We start from the raw sequence: 10,541 nt of genomic DNA on the forward strand, positions 1-10,541 counted from the left end.
AACATTATCGGAACTCCTAGGAACTTGAAGCGACTGCAAAATACTTGATGAAAGAATTTGAGATGAAAGATCTCGGGAGGACAAATTTTGCCTTGGCCTGCAAATGGAACATTTAAGAAATGATTTTTGTCCATCAATCAAACTATACAGAATAATTCTGAAACGTTTTTCATGGACAAATCCCACCCAATAAGTTCTGAATGGTAGTGCATTCCCTGAATGAGAAAGATGATCGATTCAGACCACGAGAAGAAAACGAAGAATTCTTGGTCCTGAAGTACCATATCTAAGTGAATTGGTGCCTTAATGTACTTGGCTAACAATACTCGACCTGACATAGCTTTTTCAGTAAATTGTTAGCTAGATACACAATGCACCAACAAGAAGACATTGGAATGGAGTCAGACACTTATACTTATCTTCGAGGAACACAAGATTGGATTATTCTATAGTCAAGACCAATGCGTCACTCATTGGATATGCAGATGCTGGCTACCTATCAGACACAAAAGGCTAAGTCTCAATCCGGATATTATTCACTTATGGAGGTACTGCATTCTTGGAAATCCACAAAGCAGACTTTGACGGCCACATCATCAAATCATGCAGATAATTTTCTCTTTATGAAGCTGATGGGAATGTGTATGGCTAAGGTCAATGATCAAGAATATCCAAGAAGAATGTGGGATGGAAACAATAACAACAAATCCAACTATCATCTACGAAGAAATACTGCATGCATCCCCAAGTAAGCGAAGGGTACATCAAAGGAACAAACTAACATTTATCACCAAAGCTTTTCTTCACTCATGACCTCCAAAAGGAAGGGACGAAACATCAACAAATCCATCAATCCAATCATGTGAGAATCTTGCAGATTTATTACCAAATCCCTTACAACGAAGAAATTTGAAGAATTGGTCCGAAACATTGGAATGCGACATCATCGCGATATATGCTAGATTTAGGGAGAGTATTATATGCGTTGCACTCTTTTTCCCTTCGATTAGGTTTTTATCCCACCGAGTTTTTCCTAACAAAGTTTTTAATAAGGCAGTTAGTTTTAAGCATATAAGAATACATAGTAGTTATACTCCTTTCCTCTGGTTATGGATTTTTTTTAACAAGGTTCTTATCGAGACAACTAATATCCTATTAAATATGGGCATTAAAGGGGGAGTGTTATGAAGTCAAAAATGAATGCCATAGGGTAATGTACTTGAAAAATGTATCTTGTAGTATAAATATGGCACTTGCCATAAGTGGTAATACACAACTTTGAAAAAAAAAAATCACTTCTCTCTCATTCTCACCCTATAATCTCTCTTTTTTTTTTTTTTTTTTTTTTTGTATCACAGCACAAACGAAATTTATAAAGAGCGCCTTAAACCCAGAAATATGTATGATATTTATTGGTATAGCAAATAATATCACAAGCGGGCATTTGGTTGATTCTCGCTTTGCGTGCGAGAGTTCCCGAGTTCGACTCTCGGAATGCCCCTCTTTTAGAACATACTTTTACTCTGTTACTCGATTGGGAGGAGGAAGACGTAAGCTTTTAATTGAAGTGCAGCCTCCATCAACAACTAAATTATGGGCTGTTACATACTTAGCCTCGTCTGATGCCAAATACAAAGCAGCATTTGCAACATCAATTTCTTCACAATTCGCCCCCTTTAGCTCACCAGCATCCTGCACCATCTTCACTAGCACGTCATCTTCGACACCAGGATACCACTTCCGCATCTCTCCCATCATAAAAGGAGTAGGAACTGCAAAAGGCGAGATGCAATTAATTCGAATCCCATGCTTGCTCAGCTCTGCTGAAACAGACTTGACAATTCCCACCACTGCAGATTTGGAAACTGAATAGGTTGTTTGAGCCATCCCACCCACTATTCCAGTAACACTTGACGTACACAAAATGCAGCCTTTTTTACGAGGAATCATCACATGTGATGCATGCTTTATTCCTGCTACTATGCCTCTTACATTGATTGACATCACACGATCAAAGACGTCAAGGTCTAGATCTGCAATGGAAGGTGCTGTTCTGCAGGCAACCCCTACATTTCGGATTGCAGAGATTATGTTAGACAGCTTTTGGATGAATTCTGATGAGTTACAATAAGTCCCATACTGAATTGTAACATTACCTATGACTGAACTTATTGGAACTTATCTGAACTTATTTTTCGTAACACTTTTTTAAAGAAGACTATGCACCCAAAGTAGAGCTGTAGACAGTCTTCTGAGACATTTGATTCTAAACTATTGATTCGATCAACCAATAAGTTTTTTAAAGGACAGATCTAGCCTCAATCCAAAAACATTAACCCACCTGCATTATTATACATGATATCAAGTTGACCATAACTGGAAACAGTAAAATTAATGGCTCTGGCGATATCAGCTTCTTGAGTGACATCACAAGCTACAAATGACGCACTTGAACCCAATTCCTTTGCCGTGTGTTCGCCAAGCTCGTGTTGGACATCAGCAATCACAACCTTGGCCCCATTTTCAACAAATTTAATTGCTGTTGCCTTGCCTATCCCACTAGCTGCTCCAGTGATTAGTGCCACTTTTCCTTCCAGCCTAGTTTGTTCAATTCATTACAGAGGCAGTAAGAGTTAGATATAGACTAAAAAAGAAAGAGATACAGAGTGAATGAGTGACACATCTTGTAACGTGTAGACATCCTGTACAGAAGCGTATACTGTTTGACTTGGTTCAAATGATAGCGAAAAGCATGCTAGATTAGATGTAAAATCATTCGCTACAAAAATTTATGTGAAAAGTAGGAATCAGACACTCAAAAACCAACTTTTTCACAGCATAATTATATATTCCGACTAATGAAGACGGGAAGATGATCACAGCGGTAACAAAGAATCTGCTGGCTTGCTAATCCATGATAAAGAAAAGGTATCCATATCAACGTTCATCTTTACCTAAACTTTGGTATTCAATATTGTTAAAGTCGTATCCTTCAACTACCAGAACTGATTACAACATAAACTTAAACTGGATGAAGGAACTTTTTATAAAAAAAGAAAAGAAAGAAAGCTAATGATCCTCAATCTTCTGTGGAGTGTGAACATGAAGGATAAAATGTCACTCTGTACGATGCAATCTTTTTTTAATTAAAATTGTTATATAGCTTGCTGATCCAGAATCTGAGCAACCATATCTATGCTTATAGAATTACAGAGGACAAAAGAGATTTTGGATGGTCCAACACAAGAATTTGTCTATGCTTATTGTGTATGCTCAGATCTAGTCCCATTTGTCTCAAAGAAGGTAAAAATGGTATTTGAATGGTAAGCAACGATGCCAGGATACATTTGAGCTTTTATCAAAATATTGGATTGTTAAGCTTCACATATAGTATAAACTTACATGGTTGGTAGAACATTTCCTATTAGGAGTTGTCTTGTAAGACAACCTAACTTTAATCTAAAATTAGGCAACAAGCCAAGCCCAATATTGATAAGAGAATCGATCACCTTTTTGAGATTGAGAAAATGATATATCCTAACCCATATCTCAAACTCTCCATCACTTTAGTAATTTCTCAATAGATAAACAAACTTACTCATAGATGATCGATTAAGAACAGAAACATTGTACTACTAAAATCATCATGTAAATTAACCAAATTTACAATTATATAAAAAGTCAACTTTTTCGTTTCTATCAACGATAAAAAAACATTTCACTAAGACATAGTGATACATATACACAGATTATTTTCAATTTTGGTCCATATAAGGATAACATTCTGTGTATTTTGCATAACTTGATTTTCTTTTAGCTTGTGTATATAATTATGGGATGGTCCAACACAAGAATTTGTGTTTTCAAAAAACCACCCAAAAACAAAGTATTTATTCAACATTTCAACCAACAATAAAAACATATATAGGTCTAGGTACTCCTATTATACTTCATTTCATGTGTACATGTCCAGCAATTAGATTTTCTCGATTCATTAGCTTTTCTTGTGGCACTCTGCTACAAAAGGTGGACGTCTACACTCAAAAGTTTATATATATAACTTGGAAACTATAACTACAACCTTCAAAATGTTAGTGCTATCTCTTGCTTTACCTTCTACCATGATTAGAAAATCCCCTGCTGAAGCTTGCTGAAGCTAGAGCTCTTGAGAATAAACCAATTTTCCTGTAGGCAATATGTTGATCAGAAATCAATACCCCCTCAAAGAAAAAGAAACTCATATGACCATAAATAAAGAATTCTAATTTTGAAAATTCGTAAGCAACAAACTTGAATACAATACCCCCTCAAAAAAAAAAACCTTGATTACAATACAAACAATAGTATTCTATCATCTACAAAGACTAATTAAAAAAACAACTGCTTCACCTTAAAGAAAATATTCATAATAAAATACAAATAAAAAATATATAGTTGATCAAGTTCAATCAAGTGTAAACATTGTGTGGAATCTAGGGGTAGGGATCAAGTGCAACAAGTTGATTTCAAATAAGTTCAAGTTTAGAGAACGCATCTAACCTATACTTGTTACGGCCCGTTTGGTAGTTGTTAATAAATTGCGGCAATGGGAATGAATTTTAAGTGTAATTTTATTAGGGAAGCACCTTTAAAATCTCCATGGGGAGATATTTTTTTTCCATGGGCAAGCAATGTCACCCCTAAACTTGTGTTTTTGTCTTCAAGGACAAGCAATTTTCATTACCACTCATTACCACTACAAGGTGTATTGGATGGGGATGAAAATTCAAGAAGGAAAGTGGACACTTTAGGATAAAATAGCATTACCATGGGAATGGACAATGATATTTTTCACAAATTTACACATGAATTTATTCCCATTACCACCGTTTATGACCAACTACCAAACGGGCCGTAAGAGTATCCTTAAATATTTCAATGAATCCTTTATTGTGTAAGTTAATTAACTCAGTTGGTGAGATAGTATCCAAGACGACTGAGTTCAGCCCATACCACTATCTTTGAGGCGTCCTATACAAAAATAAATAAAATCTTCAATCAATTCCAATCCTAAATTGGAACCCCCACAAAGAAAATGGTGACGATTATTTGGGAGATACTCTAGTCTAGGCGTATAGTTAAACCCAGAATATAAATAAGAGGGATATTAATTTCTTTTGCAGAATTGCTAAAAATCTGTAAGAAAAAAATGGAGTAACCTAGTATAGTGAATTTATTGAGGAATGATCAGAAAAACTAACCTTAACTTGAGCGTGAACATTGTTTCTCTTTTTCTGAGAACTAACAAGAAGCAGCAGTTGCTTGGTAAGCTAGTGATCAATAATGACTTTGGTCAAAGTCTTTGCTGGAAGCCGCTTGCACTACTATAGATTACTGTAGAGTATAAAAATTCTTCACCAAAATTCCCACATGGGCTTACAATTTTAGCTCAAGTCAATTGGCTTAGTTAAGCTACATTGGCTAGCAAATGAAATTCTAGCTACTCACTCTAATGGTTGGGCTAATTGCTTAACTTTTTATTTATTTGTTAGCAAGTCCCTAATGTTCACCATTAGAGTTGCTTTTAAACTGAGGCATTTGAGGCCCTTGTTTTGATTAATTAAAATAATTAATAAATATATTGGAAAAGATTTGATCCTATGATTTTAAATTTATATACTAAATTAGTTTTTGAACCCATGTATAATGCACAAGAAGTTTATAGTTTACCGATATATGCTTTCTTCTTTGAATTTTTAAAAAGCAATTCAATCTTTTTTTTTATGGTAAGATGAACGGCCCTACCAGATCGAAACCTCAAGCAGGTTAACCAAGTCCGAATTAGCGGGCATACACTTTGAGAGTGGAGGGAATGGTAAGGGATCCACTCTCCCAAAGATTGAACCGCAGCCTTGAGTGCAAGTTTATTTCCTTACTATTAGCTTGGTAATAGTTCCATCTTTTAAATATCATAACATGTTAGGTATATCTCACGATACGCTACGATACTATATTATAAGTGCTCCAATATAGTAATTACGGGTTTTTTCACCAAATACACCTGACAAAAAAACTTATTCACCAAATACCCCAACTTTTTTCAAAATTCACCATATACCCCTGACTTTTAACAAAATTCACCAAATACCCCTGACATTTTGAAAAATAACCCAAAATACCTTTTTGGTTAACAGACGTTAGTACTCCGTTAGTGATAAGTATATATTCACCATATATCCCTAAGTAAAATAGTTGTGCACCAGATACCCTTATTTTTGAATGACTCGTAACGGCTATTTTTCCAGTTTAAAAAACTAGCCGTTAGTTTTATGTTGCCTAGCTATATAAAAACATGGATCCAATACCCTTTTCCTCACCCTTTTGTTATTGCAATTGTAAGGAGATTTGCCATGAGTTACTCAAATAGTTCATCCACACAATCTTCATACATAAGAGTACCTAACTCCTACTGTACTTGTAGAAGAAAAAAAATTGCAATACGAAGCTATGAAACCACAACAAATCCTCAGCGACAGTATTACAAGTGTGATACATGCAACAATTTCATATGGTGCAAAGGAAGTGTGGAGCACAATCTGAGCAACCAACATGAATCTCCACTATGTAGAGAAGAAGGAGACAGTTCAAAGAAGAAGAAGATGAAGGAAGAGCTTAAGCACTTGAAGAAAAAACTGAAGCAACAAAATAAACTAGTAAATGCAACAATAAAAGTAGGAGTACTTATGTTTGTAGTTGTGATATTTGGAATATTTAAGTGAAATATTGTAATTGGTGCAAAAGACCAAATGTAATATTGTGTACCACAAATTAGCATGTTTTAACTACTGTAGCATCAACAGAAAACCTAATGTAGCAAAAAATCACCATTTGAAGCACATCCTAATGTAGCATCAACAAAATGATAGGCCCTACATAATCACAAAAAACAAAATAATCGAAACCATCCTAAAACAGTTCAGGCTTTCTTGTTCTTGCTCTTTGTCTTCTTAGCTTTAGGTTGCCTGCTTGCGGCATTGTTAACATCTGTTTCTTTCCTTTTTCTCCCTCTCTTCTCAGTCCCTATTGCAGCTGATGTAGAGCCTTTCTCCTTCCTGGTCTGAGCAGTTGGTCCACCTCCACAGGTCCTTGCATTGTGGCCCACTTCTTTACATTTGCTGTACTTAAAAGTGCTGTGCCTTTTGCCCTTCTTGGCTTCATTTGGACCTCTCTTCCTCTGCTTTTGGGGTCTCCCAGCACCTCTCTTAACATCAGGGTGATAAATGAGGGGTAGGTCATGGTCAGGCCAGTGAGATGGATCAGCCATGGGATAAATGTGCTCCCCATAGGTTGCCTTGTAAGCAGCCCCCTTAAAATAAGGAGAGACAAAATTAGTAGCCTCCAATATCTCATTAAAAATTACTCTTAGTGCATGTTTGCAAGGTATACCACAACCTTGCCATTTTCCACATCCACACCTACCACCAATTACCCTAATGGGGAAACTCACATTCCCATCTCTAACCTCAAATTCACCATCCCCCCACATGAAGTAGCATAGCAAGACCTTGATTCATCACTCCTAGTTTGTAGGACCTTCTTTGCATAATCAGTGAGCATGTTTTCATCCATGTCAACTGCCTTATCAAACCTTGGCCCAATTCTCTTCATGGACCAGTTTCTTATGGCTGCACAAAGAAGAAAACATGTTAACATCTAAGCAATTGAAGCAAGCACAAAGAAGGAATAGTTTAGTTTACTTACCCTCAAGCAAAGTGAAAACAGGAAGGTTCGTGTATGGTTTTGTGCAGACATTGAAGCTCTCCACAAAGTTTGTTGTGTTATGATCACAACAAACTAGTGGATGAAAGACATGCCTGGACCATTGCTCTGTGCATGAGTCCAAATAAGTCACTGCCTAAGGGTTCTATGCATGAATCTTCTACATTGGCTTCTTGAAGACAAACTTATTGTATGCATCAGCAGTTGTCTAGAAGAGCTTGTGGAAGGTTGTCCCACTGTACCATGCATTTTTGCAGTTCATGTACAAGTGTTGACAACAAACCCTCCTTGTTGCTCTTGGGAACACATCATGGACCGCACTGTCAACACCCTAACCAAGAGAATAAGAAATTAAATTAGTAGTGTAATAAAAACAGGAAATAAAGAAAATTAATCGATGAGAAATGTCCAGAACTTACCCTCATTCTATCACTAATGAATGTCCAATCATCTCTGTTGCATCCTTCTTTCTCAAAACAGATCCTCAAGTTCCTCAAGAAGTATGCCCAGCTAGGAGTACTTTCAGTGTCAACAATGCCATATGCAATGAGAAAAATTTCATTGTTGCCATCAATGCCTAGGGCTGAAAGGAGTATGCCCTTGTAGTTGCTACTGAGGTGAGCCCCATCAATGCCTATTAAATGTCTGCACCCACTTATGAACTCCCTGACATTAGCAACAAAGGCAAAGAAGCATGCCTTGATTTGGGAACCACAGGCCCTGTGTTCCCTGTCCATGTAACCAAGGCATATGATCTTGGGTTAGTTGCCTTGATCATTTCATCATACCTTGGAAGAAGACCATATGACTCATCAAACCCTCCATGTATCTCCCTTTTAGCCATGGTCTTCACCTTGTACAACAACCTTTTCTTGACCTTGATCCTAAACCTCTCCATGGCCACCTTCTATAGTGCTTCAACTGGCACCTTGGTTTGCAGCAATCTCCTTAGATAAATTCTTGCATACCCACTTAGAGGACACCATGGAATTATCTTCTAACCTCCCACAAGTTTTGTGTTCTCCCTTCAAAGTCCTAATAGCCCAACTGACCTTATCTGCTAACCTTGCAACATGTATCCTCCACTCACACCCCTCAACTACACAGTATCATGTAAACCTCAAACTGTCAACTTTCTCAACAGTAATGGCAAACCCCTCTTGTATACAAAAGTTCCTAAGGACATCCATGAACTCCTCTTTGCTGGTAAAAATCAACCAAGGCTCTAATCTTATGGATTCATATGGAACTTCATTCCACATTTTCCCATTTTTGTAGATCTTATCCTTCTTAGAACCTCCATCTAAGCAATCCTCAAACCAGGCTGATAAAGCTCATCAGCATATGACTCAATGTGTTCCTCAACAATAAAATCAGAATTGAAAATTGCATCTTTATCTGAGTCACACTCACTTTCATCATCCTTAAAATCATCATCTGATTCACCCCCTTCCTCATCCACTCTTCCCTCATCAGCAGTATAAGAGGCAGTGCTACCCCTTGACCTGGTGCTGCTCATACCCCTAGAATATGTGCCCCTCTCTTTAGGCACATATATCCCTAATTTTTTAGTTGTGCTCTTAGGAATTTTAAATCCAACTGGTCTTGTTCTTGGTGGTCTTAGAGGTTTATCTGTAGTGGAAGTTTGTGTTTTAGTTTGGCTTGGGGTTTGGGTTGGTTGCACAGGGGTTGGTGTGGGTTCCCTTGGTTGATCAGTGGGTGGTGTGGGTTCCCTTGGTGTGGCAGTGGATGTAGGGGTGGTGAGGCAGGGGATGTAGGGGGTGAATGGTCCCTCATAAGTGATGGAGGGGATGTAGGTGGTGGTGAAGGGTCCCTCATAGGTGACGGAGGGGACGTAGGTGGTGGAGTAGTGTCCCTCAATGGTGAGGCAGGGGGTGTTTGTTGTTGGTAGGGGGATTAGGTTGGGAATCTCCAGGGATTACCTCTTCTTGTGATTGGTACACCCTCATGTACTCACAAATTGTAATGTCATCCACTGAGAGTACAGGTACCTCAACTGAAACTAGGTACCTCCTAGCCTCCTCAGCTCCCCTCTCCTCTTCTTCTTCTTTCCTCAGTCTCTCCTCTTCCTCTTTCTGTCTCTTTTCTTCTTCTTCGCTCTCTTTTCTCAGTAACTCTTGTACCCTCTTAATGTTTTCAACCTTCTCTCTCTCAGCCTGATCCCTTAGATGTACATATTCCCTAAACACTTTTCCTGGATTATCTGTTTCCTCAACCCACATCTCTATGGTGTCAGTTTCCCTCCGAAAATTCCACACCTTCCCTAAATCAGCATCAATACTTATTTTCCATCTTCCTATTAGTCCTAGGATTGTGCACCAATATTATAAAGGCTTTAGAGAGATACACATTCTGTTTTTCAGATCCCACAAATAAGTCTTCATATAATCCCATTAAGTGGCACAAGTCTGTGTCCTCCACCCTTACATCAAAATCATGCCCATTAAAATGGAAAAGAAACCAAATTGAGGCCATCATAAAATAAACAACAAACAACCAAAAATAAAACCTAAGTAATTCAACTACCACATTGTACAAAAACAAGAAATTTCAAATTTTTCCCATGATAAAAAATGCATAATTCGCAAAATCAACCCTAAACCCTACAAATAACTAACCCTAACAGAACACAATTGCAGTTCATAAAATTTTTTTTTGACACAAAAACACTAAATGAAGTTACTCACCTTCAAAGGGAGTAGAGATGATTTGGAGTTCCAACCCTCTTTCTGCAATTTCGAAATCGTCTTTTTTTAGTCCTT

At 37.5% G+C, this 10,541-nt stretch overlaps 2 protein-coding genes across 3 annotated transcripts; both read right to left on the reverse strand.

Moving 5' to 3' along the window:
* Window positions 1–1,216: 1,216 nt before the first annotated feature.
* Window positions 1,217–5,375, reverse strand: LOC104899289 (zerumbone synthase). Of its 2 annotated transcripts, XM_057396331.1 has the most exons (5): window positions 5,241–5,375; window positions 4,114–4,185; window positions 2,342–2,598; window positions 1,932–2,066; window positions 1,217–1,772 (listed from the first exon to the last, which is right to left on the reverse strand). In XM_057396331.1, the coding sequence occupies exons 1-5, from the start codon at window positions 5,258–5,260 to the stop codon at window positions 1,519–1,521; spliced, it is 738 nt and encodes a 245-aa protein (XP_057252314.1). In that variant the 5' UTR covers window positions 5,261–5,375; the 3' UTR covers window positions 1,217–1,518. The 2 variants fall into 2 exon arrangements, with proteins under 2 accessions (XP_057252314.1, XP_010684754.2); XM_010686452.3 differs by having other exon boundaries at window positions 1,217–2,066.
* A 1,580-nt stretch (window positions 5,376–6,955) lies between these two features.
* On the reverse strand, window positions 6,956–8,656 carry LOC104899295 (uncharacterized). Its single transcript, XM_048633933.1, has 6 exons — window positions 8,547–8,656; window positions 8,178–8,424; window positions 8,001–8,089; window positions 7,741–7,853; window positions 7,544–7,664; window positions 6,956–7,454 (listed from the first exon to the last, which is right to left on the reverse strand). Exons 1-6 carry the CDS (start codon window positions 8,654–8,656, stop codon window positions 6,956–6,958), a joined length of 1,179 nt encoding a protein of 392 aa, XP_048489890.1.
* Window positions 8,657–10,541: the final 1,885 nt, after the last annotated feature.

Source organism: Beta vulgaris, chromosome 7 (assembly GCF_026745355.1).
Source record: "Beta vulgaris subsp. vulgaris cultivar EL10 chromosome 7, EL10.2, whole genome shotgun sequence".
Classification (NCBI taxonomy): Eukaryota; Viridiplantae; Streptophyta; class Magnoliopsida; order Caryophyllales; family Amaranthaceae; genus Beta; species Beta vulgaris.

What these genes read in the sequence shown, in the direction of transcription:
- LOC104899289 (XM_010686452.3), bottom strand. Translation starts at nt 5,260, where the DNA reads ATGTTCACGCTCAAGTTAAG. An exon ending in ATGTTCACGCTCAAGTTAAG is followed by an intron (nt 4,186 to 5,240) that starts GTTAGTTTTTCT and finishes TATTGCCTACAG; the next exon opens with GAAAATTGGTTTATTCTCAA. An exon ending in TTTTCTAATCATGGTAGAAG is followed by an intron (nt 2,599 to 4,113) that starts GTAAAGCAAGAG and finishes TGAACAAACTAG; the next exon opens with GCTGGAAGGAAAAGTGGCAC.
- LOC104899295 (XM_048633933.1), bottom strand. Translation starts at nt 8,656, where the DNA reads ATGGAGAGGTTTAGGATCAAGGTCAAGAAAAGGTTGTTGTACAAGGTG. An exon ending in TGTTTTCACTTTGCTTGAGG is followed by an intron (nt 7,665 to 7,740) that starts GTAAGTAAACTA and finishes TTCTTTGTGCAG; the next exon opens with CCATAAGAAACTGGTCCATG. An exon ending in ACTAGGAGTGATGAATCAAG is followed by an intron (nt 7,455 to 7,543) that starts GTCTTGCTATGC and finishes AATTGGTGGTAG; the next exon opens with GTGTGGATGTGGAAAATGGC.